General features: G+C 39.6%; 2 protein-coding genes across 4 annotated transcripts in view; one reads left to right on the forward strand and one right to left on the reverse strand.

The window, feature by feature from the left end:
* Nucleotides 1-440: 440 nt before the first annotated feature.
* rab11a (RAB11a, member RAS oncogene family) lies at nucleotides 441-6,239 on the forward strand. Its single transcript, XM_058078029.2, has 5 exons — nucleotides 441-608; nucleotides 1,510-1,705; nucleotides 3,415-3,608; nucleotides 3,751-3,831; nucleotides 4,498-6,239. Exons 1-5 carry the CDS (start codon nucleotides 569-571, stop codon nucleotides 4,632-4,634), a joined length of 648 nt encoding a protein of 215 aa, XP_057934012.1. The 5' UTR covers nucleotides 441-568; the 3' UTR covers nucleotides 4,635-6,239.
* A 942-nt stretch (nucleotides 6,240-7,181) lies between these two features.
* Nucleotides 7,182-19,023, reverse strand: part of LOC131132286 (multiple epidermal growth factor-like domains protein 11) — a 74,818-nt gene continuing 62,976 nt past the window's right edge. The window contains exons 16-25 of one of the 3 annotated variants that reach the window (XM_078793401.1): nucleotides 17,538-17,666; nucleotides 17,319-17,447; nucleotides 16,095-16,223; nucleotides 14,456-14,584; nucleotides 13,495-13,728; nucleotides 13,123-13,274; nucleotides 11,656-11,725; nucleotides 11,501-11,554; nucleotides 9,227-9,454; nucleotides 7,182-8,175 (exon numbers count right to left, since the gene is read on the reverse strand). In XM_078793401.1, the coding sequence (XP_078649527.1) occupies nucleotides 7,991-8,175; nucleotides 9,227-9,454; nucleotides 11,501-11,554; nucleotides 11,656-11,725; nucleotides 13,123-13,274; nucleotides 13,495-13,728; nucleotides 14,456-14,584; nucleotides 16,095-16,223; nucleotides 17,319-17,447; nucleotides 17,538-17,666 (1,439 nt within the window). In that variant the 3' untranslated portion in view covers nucleotides 7,182-7,990. Of the gene's footprint in view, nucleotides 8,176-9,226; nucleotides 9,455-11,500; nucleotides 11,555-11,655; nucleotides 11,726-13,122; nucleotides 13,278-13,494; nucleotides 13,729-14,455; nucleotides 14,585-16,094; nucleotides 16,224-17,318; nucleotides 17,448-17,537; nucleotides 17,667-19,023 lie in introns of all 3 variants that reach the window. The other 2 variants (XM_078793396.1, XM_078793406.1) reach the window with 2 other exon arrangements.

A 19,023-nucleotide genomic window follows, 5' to 3' on the forward strand; every position in this document is an offset into this window, starting at 1 on the left:
ACAATCATAATAACATAACATTTGCATATATGTAAATATATATGCACCACCTGATGACTTTGATTGATGGCTTTTCCATGTTTTGTTGACACAAATTAACAGCACTATTATCATCACACCCTACATCACCCAACTAGCAGCCAAGGCTAAACCAACTCATATTCACTTACAATATAATTAATATGATGTAATATCATATTTGACCACATTTGGGGGCGTGAGTATCATACGCACCCATCAACAACAGCTCATGTCACTGGTTAACCCCCTTAGCACATAATATATAACAACCAATCAGAATTACACAGATATTTCTTTAAACACTAACAATATGGTATATTACAATGTAGTGTTTTTTGCTTTGTTTGTGTGCTGGAGTAGCAGTTCCATTTATTGACCGCTAGATGTCGCAACTTTCCGTGTTCGACTATGTAACCCCAGGTAGAAGAAGAAATTGCGGAAGTGGGGCTTCCAAACAGATTGGCTTTTGGAAGAGTAAAACAAAGCAGATCGATTTCTGGTCAAAAAGGCGAGATCGAACTTGGAATAACAATTATTAATTAAAACAATGGGCACCAGAGACGACGAATATGATTATTTGTTCAAAGGTAAAAAAAAAATTTCCCCCCGTTATGCTGTCCGCTATTTGTTAGCTGTCAGGCTAAACTTAGCCACCACAACCTTTGTGCTCTGATTGTTTTCCTCCGAAGCTTTGCGGGAAAATGTCAGCGGGTTTAATTATTTCATACGATAGGAAAGAATTGTCGCTTTGGTGTAGATATTTTACAATATATGTCCGAACCACGTTTGTGAGCTTTTAAATAGCAGGGCCTTTTGCTGGTGTTGGGTGCGGACACGCCTAACCGTTATCACATTATCTTCATGGGATCCAGAAGCGGATCCGGACGGTTTATTTATCGGTACCAAATTAAGTAACTAAAATGTGTTTTTTAAAATGTAAATTATTCACGTACGTCTTAGTTACATTTCAATTGGGTCAACAAAACGCATTTTCTTTTACGAGGAGTCACGCGAATCATTACACAATAAAAAAAAAGACTATTTATAAACAGTACAAAATATCTACATTCAGTATATGTATATGCCGCGTGTATTATATTAAAGTAGACATTATTACGCGTTTAAATGTGGAATAAATCATCACCAGGCGACATGATTTCCGAACATTGTCGTAAATGTTTACTACAGTTTCGATCACATGTCCATTAAACATTTATTTCTAGGCAGCATTTGGTTTGTACATTAAAATACACACACTACTGTAGCAACAAAGGTCAATTTACAGTTGTACCAGGTTATAAAATGATTAAATAAATATGTGACTTTTATTCAAAATTGAGAAATGAATATAATTGCAGGTTATGTGGTAGATAAGTGTATGATCCATGACAGGAAGTCCTCGGTTTACGTTCCTATGACGCGTTTTTACCTCATAAACCGAGGACCTCCTAACTAACTAACTACAGTTTCCCCGTTTCTGATTGGTAGTGGTCCTCATTGGCGACTCGGGTGTCGGGAAAAGTAACCTGCTATCACGCTTCACTCGCAATGAGTTCAACTTGGAGAGCAAGAGCACCATCGGAGTTGAATTTGCCACACGGAGCATCCAGGTGGATGGAAAAACGGTGAAGGCCCAGATCTGGGATACGGCCGGCCAGGAACGCTACCGTGCTATCACTTCAGCGTGAGTATTTCATCTTGTCTCAAGTATTCGCTCTGCGATGCTCAAATGTCAACACATCAAATCTTAACCTGAAACGCCGGTGTTGCTACGACACCCGGGGCTTGTTCCTATCACTTCGGCATTTAGTGATAAAGTGATCTGTGAATTCATCATGGAAATGATGGCGTCGGCTGACCAGTCCGTGGCTGGTTGCCACTCGACTCCCGCCATATTGGATGTTGACTATTCAACATCCTTATTTTTTATTATTATTATTATTACATTTTTTATTATTTCCTTTTTGTCTTTGGCTGAAATCACACTTAATGTGCAAGCGTACAATGATTGCACCACAAAAAAATAAATGTATGGGAAACACTATGATGTCACAAACTGCCTCATGTTGAAAAATCCTTTATTATTATTATTTATTATTTATTATTTAATTTATTTATTGATCCCAGTGACCCAGAACATCTTTTTACATCAGGGGTCTCAAACTCAATTTACTTGGGGGCCACTGGAGCAAGGGTCTGGGCGAAACTGGGCCGCATCAGGTTTTCCAAAAAAAAACCGCATTTATTAAAAACAGAAAAATGAATAAACTTTGCTTTGGTTCCGATTTTCTACAATAAAAGCTCTGATAAAACATTCCGCTGATCTCAAATATATTAATTTTTATTTTTCTGCACAAAATAAGATGAAAAATAAATAAACAAATCAAGAATAAAGAAAATCAATCAATCAGTAATAAATAAATAAATATAATAATAATAATAAAACGGCAAATAATAAAAACTTAAGAAAGCACATATAGTTGGTGGGTAGACAAATGATTTTTTTCATATTAAAACGAACAAAGCATTATTAGAGCCCTGTAGACATGACAAAACACGACTATAGTCACATTTATACTCTTTTTATTTACAACATATTGCGCAACTGCAGGGTCTTGAGACACATGCTAACTCGCTAACTAGAGAGCTAGCGACCTAAATGGTAGCCTTCAAGTTATTTCCTTTCAACTTAAAAAGCCAAAAACATACCACTTCCACACGGATAGGGAGGATAACTATTAACAGTTATTTAACCTTTAACATGAACATGAATCAAACGTAATATTTTTTTCTGGGTACATGATACCATACAGCGTCCGTATCAAACATTAAACTTTCATATCAAGGCGGGGCCGCATGTTTGAGACCCCTGATTTAGCGCTAGAGGAAAACCAAAGAGGAGGATTAAGGATGTAGTGAAGGAGGACACAAGGGTAGACAGATGGAGGCGACCCCCGAAGGAGAAACATATTGCGCAACTGCAGGGTCTTGAGACTCATGCTAACTCATGCTAAGAGCTAGCGACCTAAACGGTAGCCTTCAAGTTATTTCCTTTCAACTTAAATAGCCAAAAACTTACCACTTCCACACGGATAGGGAGGATAACTATTAACAGTTATTTAACCTTTAACATGAACATGAATCAAACGTAATAATTTTTTCTGGGTACATGATACCATACAGCATCCATATCAAACTTTCATTAAACTTTCAAACCTCAAACTAGTGTCCTGTGGGCCACGTTTGGCCCGCGGGCCGCGTGTTTGAGACCCCTGTTTTACATCATGTTAAGAGTCCATTTTGTACAAATGATACCCAATGGGAGTGAGAGAGAAGGCGGACTTTGAAGTTTCTCTGGTGAAAAGTGACATAATGAAAGGGACTCTACCGCAGGTACTACCGCGGCGCAGTGGGCGCTCTCCTGGTTTATGACATAGCCAAGCATCTAACCTACGAGAACGTGGAGCGCTGGCTCAAGGAGCTGAGAGATCACGCCGACAGCAACATCGTCATCATGCTGGTTGGCAACAAGAGCGACCTGCGTCACCTCCGGGCCGTCCCCACCGACGAGGCCCGGGCTTTTGCTGGTAATTATCAACTTCCACCTTTAAGTGGCGTGTCTTCAATTGGTGCACACATGAGGCAATGACACAGGATTTGCATTGTAGCATCCAATGTTAGCGTTTAGCACATTTGCCGTCGAGTAACATGTCTCACTTTGTCTTGCAGAGAAAAACGGTTTATCTTTTCTGGAGACATCGGCTCTGGATTCCACCAATGTTGAAACCGCCTTTCAGACCATTCTCACAGGTGGGTGTGCTATTTAGACAATATTTAGATAATACAAATTTAATAATAAAAACTTAAGAAAGCACATATAGTTGGTGGGTAGACAAAGGATTTTTTCTTTTTTTATTTACAACATATTGCGCAACTGCAGGGTCTTGAGACACATGCTAACTCGCAAACTAGAGAGCTAGCCACCTAAACGGTAGCCTTCAAGTTATTTCCTTTAAATTTAAAAAAAGCCAAAAACTTACCACTTCCACACGGATAGGGAGGATAACTATTAACAGTTATTTAACCTTTAACATGAACATGAATCAAACGTAATCATTTTTTCTGGGTACATGATACCATACAGCATCCATATCAAACATTAAACTTTCATATCAAGGCGGGGCCACATGTTTGAGACCCCTGATTTAGAGGTAGAGGAAAACCAAAGAGGAGGTTTATGGATGTAGTGAAGGAGGACACGAGGGTAGACAGATGGAGGCGACCCCCAAAGAGAAAAAAGAAACTAGGAAGCTGCGGGTTATTGTGTGTATCTCCTCTATAGGAGCCCACAATGCAATACAAAGGGCCCGAAATTAGCATCGTAGGTCTCCTTTACTTGTACTGGATGGGCAGCCCTACTAGGATATTTGCGAGCGTCATCACCGATTGTGACTTTTCCGTCTTCCCTCTTTCTAGAAATCTACCGCATCGTGTCCCAGAAGCAGATGTCGGAACGCCAGGAGAGCGACATGTCTCCCAGCAACAACGTGGTCAACATCCAAGTGCAGCCCACTGAGAACAAACCAAAGATGCAGTGCTGCCAGAACATCTAGCTCCACCCCCGCCCCCCCCTGCCACCCTCCAGTTATCCTCGACGGTCCCTTCAGGGCTCCGGGGCTGCGACCTGAACTCCGCCCCTACTTTTAACGGCACCCGCCCCCCCCCCGTTCCCCCGTTCCCCCCAGGTAAATATGTCCCAGTGTAAAACATCTCCAGAAGGCAGCAGGCATTTCATATCACTTTAGATTTCATTCCAGTTGATGCGCTGACATGTCACAAATATGTCTTAATATATGAATGTCATTTTCCTTTTCATATTTTTGTGTGTTGATTCTTCCACGTTTTCCTTTTTTTTAATGATATTTCTCCGTATTGTATGAAATATCCACTACTAGGTATACTACGACTATAAAGCACACGCTAGTGTATTCCTATAGACGAGCTCCCGCCCTCCCGAGTGCAACGTACTCTTTTAGGACGCCACGCGCCGGGAGTGTCATGACCTTTGATCGCATTGCTGTGAACACGACACGAGTGAAATGTAGAGCCAATCGTGTGCCGCCACCCCCCCCCCCCACCACCACCGCCACCGCCACCATCATGTCTTTACCATCGTGTGCATGGTTTAACTATCCAAAGATGGCTACACGTTTTATGCGGTAAAGGGGTCCATCCGGGCCAGGTGTAACCGTGAAAGTTCGCATTTGTTGAGGAACGGCGCTTATATCCCGACGACAACTATGCAGGAATTAGCTGATTTGTTGTTATTATTATTATTATTTTTCCACTATGTAATGGTTGTAAATGTCAAGTATTGCTTTGCATGTGACCACAAAGCGATAGAAAGAACACAGTAAGCATACACAGGCTTCGATTCGGATTGGTTAATTTTTTTTTCTTCTGATTAATCAAGATTAAAAAAAACAAACAAACAATGTTGGCGTTGTTTTGAGAGTAATAGATTCCTCCCCACAAGATCTGCGCTTATTTCTGCTCCCAGTGCCTCCTTCATCGCTCACCTATTGACCCCCCCCCGCCCACCGACCCCCCCACTCCGTCACATAAAGCCTACTTTACACCAAGCGGCCTCTGACTTCCAACACAATGCATGGCTCCACTTTACCGCCTTACGTTGCTAACATTGCTGTCCATCAAATCTGCCGAGGGCTGGGACGAGCTACATCGTGAGTCTGGTCATTCAGCTTCTGGTGTCAGCAGACACATGCCCGGAACTGGTGTGTGTGTGTGTGTGTGTGTGTGTGTGTGTGTGTGTGTGTAGTGGCAAAGCATAGCTTGGTTGTTCTGGAGTGCGTGAGCCTGGCTGGCGGCGCCAATGGCGTTTTCTCAAAACAGACGGCGCCGCCAACCAAGCTTCTCCAGACAAAACGATTCCTTCCTTCAAAAGATGACTCCGGATCATACTCCTTTTTTTTTTTTGTCTTATTTTTATTTTATTTTTTTAATGTGTGTTATTTTGTCATGTTTTCCAATTTTAAAAACTGACTGTAATTCCAGTTGTAAAAGTGAAATGATGTCATTTCAACGATTTTTGAAGGGGACTCAATGAATGGTTTTGTTTTGTACAGATTGATAAATTGTACAATTGTGTCTATATCTTAAGTTATCAGTTCATCTTAATAAAGCGCACCGGTCATGAACCTTTACATGATGTCGTATTGTCACTTCCAGCAGCACCGCAATCGATTCCAGATCCACAATTTCCACCAAGTAGGATTCCTTATTTATAAATGGGCTATTTTTATAGTTAGAGCAAAGAAAACTTGTTTACGACCCCAATGCAGTTATTAACATTGTTAGAGCCCTTCAGATATGAAATAACACCCCTATAGTCACATTTACGCTCATATTACCCAATATAGTAGATACAATAAGAGAAGATATCCTAGCTATAAATGATAAACTAGTGTGTCGCTGTAAATGTGTTCCAGTGCTTGGGGGGCGGGGGGGGCAGACAGGAAGTGACGTCAGGGGTTACGAGTCGCATTTTGGCTTGGCAACAAGTAGCCCGTGTTGGGGATTATTGTGTCTGTTGTGAGATCATTCAAATCTGCAATAAAGGCTTGTTGTCTGGTGCTTGTGTGTCTCACCGATCATTACAGTGACAGTACTGACACCTAGTGACCAGTGTAGAATACTACATTTTTTAAATGTGTCTTATTAGCAATTTATATATATTATATATTATAGCAATTATATATATATATATTTAAAAATATTTATTAAAAAATTATATATAAATAAATAAAATTATGTAGATATATATATACACAATTATAATTTATTTATTTTAAAATTATATAAAAAATAAATAAACAATTATATATATACAATTATATTTATTTATTATTTATTTATATATATATTTTTATAAATATTTTACAATAAAAATAAAAAATTTTTGCAAAAATGAATCATATTTTTAACAACCTCTCATGGCCCACATTTTGGGAATCATTGAACTAACCTATTCATTTGAATTAACATTTATTTATATATGTCATTTATTTCTTTTAAACCGTGGCGTATATTGAGGTAGCGGCGGTAGCCAAGCCAACAACAACAGCAGAAAAAACGTCAAAATCAAAAAAGAAAAAATAGTGATATAAAACTGTCGTTCAAGTCAATGATGAATGATTAAGAACTCTAAGAATGAACATTTTATTCACAATTCACACATGGCTGCGTTTTCCAATCAGTCATCCTTTCAGGTCCTTTTCAACGACTAAAGTATCAAAAGTATCAATATTTTCAAGTGAGAAATCGACCAGCATCAGAAGTGTCGCTATTTCGGTATCGATCCACACATCCCGAGTCAGTAATAGTTGACACATAAAAGAAAAAGCATCTATTTTGGACATTTTTGAACATTTTGGAGAAATTAAAAAGATGACATCCACAAGTCAAATTTTTTTTTTAAATATATAACATAAAATCATTCCACTCTGCTACATCGGTGTCTGTGATGTGATAAGAATATTGCTGGCTAACTACCGTAATTAATGTTTGACATGCATTCGCATTCATCCCGACGTGACTAAAAAGAAAGAACCGTTCCAAGTAAACGAATCGTACGTACGTCTAACACAGCACTTTTTCTACTCGACATACAAAAAGACTTTCAGAGAGAAAATACGGATCCTGTCAGAAGAAACGGTGTAAAAATATAAGACTTATCTTCTGTCTTGCTTGTTTTTTGTGCAATTGTTTGTCCTTTTCACTTTTTGAGGATAAAATAGGATATTGTGATTTTTTTTGTGTCACAAAACAGCTAAAATCTGATATTTTACAGTGATGACATATCAAGTCCTTTTTTTTCACCCAAAGTCACAGAAAAAAGTCTTTCTTCACTTATGTGTGTGTGTGTGTGTGGGGGGGGGTGGTTGTATTTCTAGAGCAGGGAGCCAGTGGGGCTGCCGGGAAGAGGGGGGGCGTGGCTGTGGGAGGGGCTGGGCCGCACGGGCAGCAGGTCGTAATGGCTGGGGATGTGGCTGTTCCTGGGGAGGTCATAAGGGTTCTGGGGGTAACTGGGCACCGCCGGGTCTAGGGCCTCTGGGATGATGCTGATGGTCGGCTCTGGGAGAGACACACATGTTGGAAGGGTCACAAATAGACTGGAGTTACAATGCTCATCCAGTCATTTTATGACAATAAAGTTGAAATATTAGGGGAATAAAATCCCAATATTAAAGAGAAAAAATTGTGCAAAAAATATACAACACGGGAAAAAAAGTAATAGTTTAATTATCAAAACAAAAATGTCTAAACAAAACAAAGAATAAAGTCGCACATTTGGAAAAAGTCCTAATATTACGAAAATAAAGTCCAAAAATTAGGAATAAAGTCCAAATATTACATGAAAAAAACAGTAAAAACAATAAAGTCTTAATTTTATAAGGGGAAAAATAAAAAATCTTATAGTTCAAATATAAACAAAAAACATTATTTAAAAAAATGTTGTATTGTTATGAGGAAAAAAAATAACTTTTACTAGAATATTGTCAAAATATTAGGGGAATAAAAACATATCACAAAACAAAAACTTGTCATTGTACAAGAATGACATCATTAATGTCACTTTAGAAGTATAAAGTGGAAATATTTAAGAAAAAAAATATCAATCAATTTTATTTGAATGCCTAAATTTACATCATAAATTTGATGATGATGAGAAACGAACAAAAATTAAGTTGCAAGTTTTGAAAAATGAGATTGAGAAAAAGTTCTAATATTACGAGAATAAAGTCAAAATATTATAGGAATGATGTCATAATATTATAGGTAATATTAATATTATATTATTATGTAATATTATTATATAATATTATTATTAGTATTAATATTATATCCTCCAGAAAGTTGACGCATTTACAAAAAAATAAAACAAAAGACAAAGAAAGTAAAAATAAAAAGTAAAGCAAAAATAATTGTGAAAGTAATGTTATAATATTTCTTAGGGGAATAAAAAAGTCATAATTTTATAAGAATAAAGTGGTAATATTATGGATTTTGGAAGCCTATTGCTCAAATATGAAAGGTTTGAAGTTGTAATATTGTGACTTATGAATTTAAAAAAATGTATATTATTACAAGATTAATGTCCAAAGTTCTGAAAGCGGAATCATACCCATGTCGTAGACGTTCTTGGCAGGCACGGCGGCACCGGCGGCGGCGGCGGCGCCGATGACGGCGGCCGAGCAGCAGCGCGTCATGTGCTGGTGATGAGCGGGTGATTTCATCTCCACGTAGCTGCTCTCGGAGTGTTTGCATGCCAGAGCGGGCGGGTCGTTGATGGTGGCGTACGGGTTTTCGCTGTTGAGGGAGCAGGTGCTGGACAAGGAGCCCTTCATGTAGTCTGCAGGAGGGAACAAGGACACGGGAAGGACGGATTTACTGAGGAGTCATCAAACACATCTGCAGCAGGACCGACGCCGGCTGAGGATTTTCCGTTGGTACCCGGTTCAGTTCCACACACAGACCCATGAGGCTAGCTGGTCCGTGGACCACCTCCTCCAGCTCCAAGACCTTCCCAGGCCGGACTAGACCAGGGGTGCCCAAACATTTCCCAGCGAGGGCCACATGGAGACAAATGAAAATTCAAAGGCCATATTTTGTGAAGCAACATATTTTCTTCAGCTTTTTTTCACTAAACTTTATTCTCGTCAAATTTTCATCTTCTAATTAATTATGATTATGATTATGCCAAAATATTTTGACTTTAATCTCGTAACATTCTAACATTTTTTGCAACTTTTTCCAACCGTGTTTGGGTTGTTTCTCGTCTTATTGTGACTTAAAAAAATATGTTTTTCCTTAGTAGTTGAACTTTATGCAACATTTTTTGTTGCTCGTAATATTACAACATAATTCTTGTAAATTACTACAAATTCTTCATTTTCTGCTCGTGTCTTTTTAATTTTTCCCTAACGTAGTTCCCCAAAAACACCAAATTGTTTCTAATAAAAATTCCGACAATGGTGTTGTTTTTCTTTAATATGACATAATATTACAATACCTGTAAAATCTATTCTCATTACATTACTTGTTGTTTTAAAATAATATTTTTAGAATATATTATAGCTGATTTATTATTATTATTTTTCCACTATGTAATGCCGCCGACTAATAAAAAAAATAGACGCAGGCCCAAAATGTCTCCCGGGTCACAGTTTGGACACCCCCCTGAAACCAGTGCCGTCCTATCTAGTCTCGCCGTCCTCTCCAGTAGCGATGGAGAGGATCTCCAGATGCACTGAGAATAAAATAACCTGAGAGAACGAGAATCCTCATAAGTCGTGAGACAAATGCTCTGTGACAAAGTGACTGTGACAAAGCTGCGACACGTCCGACGGCAGCATGAACAAGCAGGTTTGGGGAATGACGTTGCGGTTAAAGGAAGCACGGCACACAGCAAGCACACACTCGTAACTCGGACTGGAGGAGAAATTCCCAGAGTGAGTTTGGGGAATGACGGGATTGACACAAACAGGAAGGAGGTGCGACCTGCAGAGACACAAAGACATTTGTAAAGGACAAGATCATACGCAATCAATTTGCCCCATTTACCATATCATCTTCGAACAAGCTTGCCAACCCGCTGGGTAGTATAAACCTTATAACTCATCACACAGCAACTTAACACTCAAAAGGTATACTTAATAAAATACAAACATGTAAACCAATATACATTAAAAAAGCATTTTGAAGTAATAATGAATTGTGTCTCAGCAACATGAATTGGGGCGCTGCCATGACGTCAGCCTCCGTCTGGGCTATTGTGGCTCCCTCTGGTGGACAGAGGCAGCAATGCAGCGTCCAGTGAAACGCTTTGCTCAAACGAAATTTAGTTTTGTGTACTTTATACTTGTATTTGTGCATGTTTGTGTATGTATTATGTATACCCTGCGTCTGTTAAGTTGCTGTGTGATGAATTTAGCGTTTGTAAGATGACACAGTAGCATGACGGCTACACAATCAGGAGATCGGGAAGACGTGGGATGGAATCTCCACTTTGGCCATCTCCGTGTGGAGTTTGCATGTTCTCCCCGTGCGTGCGTGGGTTTTCTCCGGGTACTCCGGTTTCCTCCCACATTCCAAAAACATGCTAGGTTAATTGTCCATAGGTATGAATGTGAGTGTGAATGGTTGTTTGTCTATATGTGCCCTGCAATTGGCTGGCGACCATGCCTCTCACCCAAAAGCAGCTGGGATAGGCTCCATCATCGAGATGGATGGATGTATCATTGTACTGTACAGCTGACCGACATCCAGTCCTCTACTCTCCACTCTACTTTGATGGAGGACATGAAGCCGAGGAGGTTGAACAGGCGGGAGAAGCACGATTGACGAGGGAAGGTGTTTGAGCAAGCGGACTGACGGAGGAAGTACAACACAAATGTACCTCTGTAGTGCGGCTCCACATTGTAACTGTACCGCCGGTCGATGCAGTACACGCCTGCACGGTAGCCACAAACAACAGTCCGACAGGTCAATCTTGGGGAGGCTTCAAGTTGACGTTGAAGCAAAACTAGAAAGGTGAAGACGGCAGATACCGACCCAACTCACTCAGGTTGCAATACGCTCCCCACTCTGGGGCGCTGTTCCGGTGTCGGCGTTTGGTCTTTATCTGGCACAGACGAGGACACGACCATTAGAAGCACACACAAAGTTTTCATGCATTTTATAGCCATAACTGAATATAAGATCATTGTGTCATGTCACATTTGAGCCACTAGATGGTAGTCAAGTGTAGTCTACCTGTGTGAGGATTTCATTGATGTTTGTGCATCGTCTTCTTTAGATTCTTGTAATAGTTTAATTTCATTTGAACATGCATCAGATTACAATTGAATGCATCACATAATCAGTTCACAGTTCCACATGTCCAAAAGGAGTAGGAAGAAGCAACGTTTATTAAATCCTACCCCTCTATCTGGTACTTTTACTATTCACTTCCTGCTTTCCTAATATAGTTTAAGTTTTTATTATTTTTTAAATTTTTATTTTTAGACTTTATACTCTAATCTAACAAAGCTGCTGCGTTTAGGAGGAAAATTAAAATCCAACAACACTTTGGTTACCGGATTTTACATAAACAAAGGGGTTACCATGCATGCCAAGCACTTTCTAGTACAGTCCCTTGTCACTTGCGCTAACAATTTCATATCTAAATCTTTCAAAAATATATAAATGAATAAATTCTACTAGTAGGACCAGAGCAGAGCTGTCCTATCCAGTCTTTGAGCATGAACTGATGAAGCCTGGTAAAACAATCTGAGCAGTCCAGTAGCGTAGTTCAAATATAAACAAAAAACATTATTAAAAAAAAAAGTTGTATTGTTATGAGAAAAAAACTAGGAAAAAAAAAAAAACATAAACAGAAAAATAACTGGATTTTACTAGAATATTGTCAAAATATTAGGGGAATAAAAACATATTACAAGACAAAAAAACTTGTCATTTTAGAAGTATAAAGTGTATATATATATATATATATATATATATATATATATAAGAAAAAAATAAATCAATTTTATTTAAATTTAGAAATTTACATCATAAATTTGATGATGATGAGAAACAAACAAAACCAAAAATAAAGTTGCAAGTTTTGGAAAATGAGGTTGAGAAAAAGTTCTAATATTACGAGAATAAAGTCAAAATATTATAGGAATTAAGTCATAATATTATAAGAAAAAAAGTATCCCTCAGAAAGTTGAAGCATTTACAAAAAAAAAGACAAAGAGAGTAAAAATAATCGGAAAAGTAAAGTTATAATATTTCTTAAGGGAATAAAAAAGTCATAATTTTATAAGAATGCAGTGATAATATTATGGATTTTGGAAGCCTATTGCTCAAATATTAAAGGTTTGAAGTTACAATATTATGAGAAAAAAATGTACATTATTACAAGAATAATGATTCAACGCCCTGAGAGTCTGATGTCCCGTTCGCAGGTATGACTCAATATTCTGAGTCTGTGATGATGATGTTGAAGATGTACGAGAGAAAAGCCAGGCCTACCTTGGCGCTGCGCCTCTTGCCAGGCTTGGCGTAGTGAGCGGCGTAGGTGCAGGGGCCCAGCGTGTGGTAGCTTGGGTTCGAGAAGCAGTGGCCTACGGAGCTGTTATTAGGCGAGGACTCGGCAGAGGAGAGCAGGCCCGTGCACTGAAGCCCTGCTGTTGCCACATGACATCATATGTTCTTGCCTTCCCGCACGTTACATGACATCACGGTATACGTATAAACCCATAGAATATAACCCCCTATTTTTGGGGGGGTGAACCGCTTCCCTGTCCAAGTGATGTTGGATAAACACCACTGAGCTTTCCAACAACAAAAGTAGGAAATAAACATGGAAAAAAGAGCCTGAGTACCATGGACAGCGACACACACCTGAGAGGGAGTAGTCAGTGGAGTTGAGGTGCAGGGCGGGTGTGTAGGTGACGTTGGGAACACGGTGGCCTTTCTCCCTCTGCCTGTAGCGTAGCCACACCACCAGGCCCAGCATGGCCATGATGAGCAGCAGCAGGAAGATGATGCCCAGGATGGTGCCCGCCGACTGACGCTCTGATGCCAGAGCTGGGCTGATTTTGGTGTAGGGGTTCAGTTCCTCCATCATCATTGCGGCTGAGGAGCAAAAGAAAAACTTTAAATGCAAAATTGGAAACATCTGCAGACGCTTTCTTCACCAACTGGCACAATCCTTTTCCATGACCAAATGGCGTCAGGTACTCAGCTCACATTTGAAATATAAATCAATACAGTGGATGCCCATAAATTCATGATTCAGCATTCAAAAGCCTTCAATTTCATGGATTTTTGATCAAAACCAACAGCAGTTCCTCAAACCACTCACATGTAATAACACAAAGTGTAACTGCACCGCTTCAAATAAATGCTTACACAGCTATATACATGCAAAATAATACTATTTTATGATAATGTACAGGTAATGCAAGGTATTCTGGGAAGCCTACACACGTAAACATCCTTGTGTTGACAGCTATTTAGAAAACAATGTTGATCTGTTTAATGGGAATCGCTTTCATTCTTTTTCTACCGCTTATCCTCACAAGGGTCACGGCGGGTGCTGGAGCCTATCCCAGCTGTCTTCGGGCGAGAGGCGGGGTACACTCTGGACTGGTCGCCATGCAGCCAAACAACCATTCACACTCACATTCATACCTATGGACAATCTGGAGTGGCCAATTAACCTAGCATGTTTTTGGAATGTGGGAGGAAACCGGAGTACCCGGAGAAAACCCACGCATGCACGGCAACATCAAAAGGGGGAAAATATGGATGTAGTCGCTCATTCATGTTAACATGCATGAAAAATTCAGCAAAGTCTCACCTTGGTCGCAGCGGATGCCTTTGAATCCGATGCTGCAATAGCAGGTTCCTGTCACATAGTCGCAGGTGGCGTTGTTCATACACTCACACAGCTGCTGGCAGCCGTAGCCAAACGTTCCCGCAGGACACTCTGCACATGGGAGGACAGCTTTTACACAACCTCTTTCGGCTTTAAGCAGCTTAGGTAAAATGAAACAATGAAGTTAGTGCCGGGATTCGCATACATTAATTTATCAGTGGCGGCCCGCCATTATTTATTTTAGATTTACTGCTATTTGAAATCACATTATAATACAGTGGCATCCAAAGTGTGGTCGTGGTGACGTTTGTGGAACATGGCATGGTTTTACCATTTCTTGGCACATTTGGAATATATAATTAAACAAACGAAAATAATAAAAACAGGACTAATGATGAAAAATTCTGTGACAAAAGAAAAAATATTATAATAAAGTCATTCTATACATGGCCAGACACAGTCCCTCTCAAAAGCTGTCCCTCTCTGTACTGGACATTTTTGATGATATTGACAAATTGTTCAGGGCTCTATAGACAGGTAGAAAGATTAGATAATTTTTCATCAGAAAAAAAAGTTAGTTTCTACTAAGTTACCTACTTAGTAGGTAAGTTTCAGCAAAACATCGGTTCTCAAAAAAGGATAACTTTCACTTTTAGACACAAATTTAGATATATATTTAACCAAAATGTCTAAACACAGATACGACAACATCAACGCCACAAAAATATTGTTTTACATGAAAATAACAAATAAACTATTATGACGTTTGTCACTGAAGTGAGTGCGCATGCGTTACAATTTCCCTCCCTCCCTACGACGAGATGACTTTTCACTTCCTGGTTGCTGCTAGCATGGATTTTAATAGGGAAGATAAAATGCACTTCTGCCACCTTTTGGACAGTTTTTCGGCTTAAAACTACACCAACCCCCCCCAAACTAAGCTCTTTTTCCCCACCCATTTGTGAATCTCGCACAAAAACCTAAAAGAAGTCTTTGGAAGCGAGCCGTCGGGTTGAAAATACATCTTACTAGCAATACTAGCAACGACTAAGTTGCAAATGTAGCTAACCCAAAAATTAAGTTGGGGTGGTAATTTATTCCGATATACAATGAGAATAAATAGAAAATATAATGGGAATAAAGTCACAGTGTTATGAAAAAAATGACAAGAAGTCAACTGTATAACTCTATAAACGTGAAAAACGAGCCGTGGCGAGAAAGTAATAATACACTTCTGTCACCTGTAAAAGAAATATTACAAATATACAACTACTATATATCTACATTGGTTAGTTTACAACCAATCCGTATCCTTTCATTTTATTTTACCTTAATCGGCCGTCGAAGAGAAGCAGTTTGGACACTTATCTTCGAAAATGGCTTGTCATTACAACTCCGTCCAGTAGATGGCACCGTAACTCTTTAAAATGGAGGCACTCAATTATTTTCTGTCATGCCCCCACTGGGGGACTGACATGTGTTTGTTATTTATTGTTATTTTATACGTATCAAAATTTCAGCTTTTTGTCTTCACATTGTGTATCTTTCCTTTTTTGCCGAGGGCCAATAAGAAATGAGCCGCAAATGGCCGCCGGTGTGTAAATACAATGCAAACACTCACTGAGTTCACAGCTCTTTCCGATGAAACCCGTCCTGCACGAACACTGGCCACTGATGTGGTCACAGTCGGCCCCGTTCTGACAGCGACACACTTCGGCACACTGAGCGCCATAGAAACCTGTCGGGCAGCCTGAGGCAGGACACAAAATAAGATTGACAGTATTTGAAACCACATACTGTAAGGAAAGGTTCCTGGTGTCAAAATAGGGTGGAATATGTCAAAGGTCAAACACAATCTGCTCCAGGATGTTCCTTGTCCTCCTGTTAGTTGGTATTCCAAAGCATGACCATGGAAAAAGCTTTTGTGTAAAATACCGTCAACCACAGTAAACATGACAACAATGAGGGAGGTTTAACCAAATATTAATGAAGTAGGAGTAGAAATCAGAATAAATGTGTTTAAAATCCAATGAAGGTCTACATTGGAGTCATTCCATTTCTGACGGTATTAAAAATGTACACTAGATGGCGCCAAACTCACATTTTAATACAGTGACTAATAGTGATTCTTTAATCCTTCAGAGCATAGTAGAGATTCATTCATTCATTCATTTTCTACCGCTTTTCCTCACGAGGGTCGCGGGGGGTGCTGGAGCCTATCCCAGCTGTCTTTGGTCGCCATGCAGCCAATCACAAGGCACATATAGACAAACAACCATTCACACTCACATTCATACCTATGGACAATTTGGAGTGGCCAATTAACCTAGCATGTTTTTGGAATGTGGGAGGAATCTGGACTAAAGCCACGCATGCACGGGGAGAACATGCAAACTCCACACAGAGATGGCCGAGAGTGGAATTGAACCCCTGGTCTCCTAGCTGTGAGGTCTGCGCGCTAAGCACTCGACCACCGTGCAGCCTAGTCGTAGAAATATTAAGACAAAGTAAGACATTTCCAGTGATGGAATCTGGTGCTTGTGTGTCTCTCCAAATAAAACAGTAACATTACTGACACCTTGTGACCGATGTGGAATACTACATATAATCACTTCTTTGAATGAGTCTTCTGAATGCCTTATTTTACGTCATTTACATCTGCGTGCTTCGTAATTCCAAAAACATGCTAGGTTAATTGGCCACTCCAAATTCCATAGGTATGAATGTGAGTGTGAATGGTTGTTTGTCTATACATGCCCTGTGATTGGCTGGTGATTTTTTAGTCATATATAAAGGTGATTTAGTGAAGGGGAAGGTGGTTGTCTTATATGCGTGTGGTACATACGCTGAGTACAGAAGAGTCCTGTCCATCCAGGGCTGCACTGGCACTCTCCATCAGCGGGGCTACACCGGGCGCCATTGTGACAGTTGCATGTGTGAATGCAATCAGGACCCCATGAGCCCTGAGAACATGCTGCCAATGAGACACACAAACATGTGGAATTGAATGTGGCACAAGAGGCAAAAAAAAAAAAAAAAAAAAGCGTTGTTGTTGTTGTCTTACATTTGGAACAATCCTCGCCGATCCAACCAGGGTAGCACTGACATGATCCATCTATGGGATTACAGGTGCTGTTGTTGGTGCACAAACACGTCCCTGCGCACTGTTTGCCATATTGTCCACTTGGACACACTGTTGAAACACCACAGAGAATATTGCTTTTATTAATACGTTTGTATTGTTTGCCAATTGTCAATTTGTTACTTCAAATATGTGATGAAGACACCTCCCTGTCTGACGCTGTGACCGCTGCACTCTCCACCCCCCCACACACTCGGTCCAGCCAATAAAAAAAAAAAGCTTTTGCAACTGAACGGACTGAACGGGTACTTTAAGGAGCGGTGGTGACCTTGTTCATTCCGTTCACAAAAAAGAACTAGTTCTTTTGACCCGTTCGTTCATGACTCAAAGATGACTCTGGGGTTTAATTTCATGTCCAAAGGCATCTAACAATATTAAAAACTGTATTTAAAAGATCATAAACAGGTTTTCTAAGCTCTAACTACAAAATACTCATAAGAATCAATTTAATAAACAAGGGATTACAGTACTCCAAGAACGGTCACGGTCCCTAATTCTAGTCCGGATTAGGCTGCTCAAAACCCCCAACATTAGTGTCCTGCTTTAGCGAGGGTGCCGGTCTTACTAGGCCAGTGTGTCGCTGTCCAGTCTCTGGGCTGACACTTCAACAACGGACTTATTAAGGTTGCCAAGATATCACCGGACCTGCTTAAAGATGCGCCGGCCAGCGGAATAACTAATGTAGGACAGGCTGTCTTCATGATTAATGCCGCTGAATATTTCACAGCACACTTCTCCCGTGGCTCCGTTTGGAATTCAACTTGGCAACCGACCGTGGGCTGCCTGCATAGCGAGGGGGTGGGGGGGTGGGGGTCACGAGACAACCGGACTCATGAGGACGAGGTGGATGGATGTGATGCATTTTGCATGGGTCACTATGTCATAAGAAATGGTAATGGTAATGGTTTGATTTCATTTCAACATGCATCAGATTACAATTGAATGCATCACATGATGTCGAAGAGGAGTAGGAAGAAGCAAAGCTTATTAAATCCTACCCCTCCATCTGGTACTTTTACAATCACTAACTGTTACATTTGTTCACTTCCAAATATAATTTAAGTGTTTTATTTTATTTTATAAATTTTTTTAATTTTTTTTTAATTTTTTTAATTTATATATTTTTTCTTTATATATTTAAAATTATTACTTATTTTTAATTATTATTTTTTTTAATTTTTTGATACGAGCATCTGTTTGAAAATGAACTATATCAGTTTAGTTTAAGTTTGTGATTTTAGAAATAAGGAGTTAGTATGTTCTCTGTAGGCGGCATTATGAATTATCCTTACTGACCTTTTTTTTGCAGTACATTTAGCGAGTGAAGATTGCTTTTATAGTTATTAGCCCATATTTCCAAACACAATAAGTAAGATATGGTAGAACCAGAGAGCAATAAAGAGTGTGG

The sequence above is a fragment of the Doryrhamphus excisus genome, linkage group LG1 (assembly GCF_037039965.1).
Source record: "Doryrhamphus excisus strain RoL-2023G ecotype Guam linkage group LG1, RoL_Dexc_Guam_v1.1, whole genome shotgun sequence".
NCBI lineage: Eukaryota > Metazoa > Chordata > Actinopteri > Syngnathiformes > Syngnathidae > Doryrhamphus > Doryrhamphus excisus.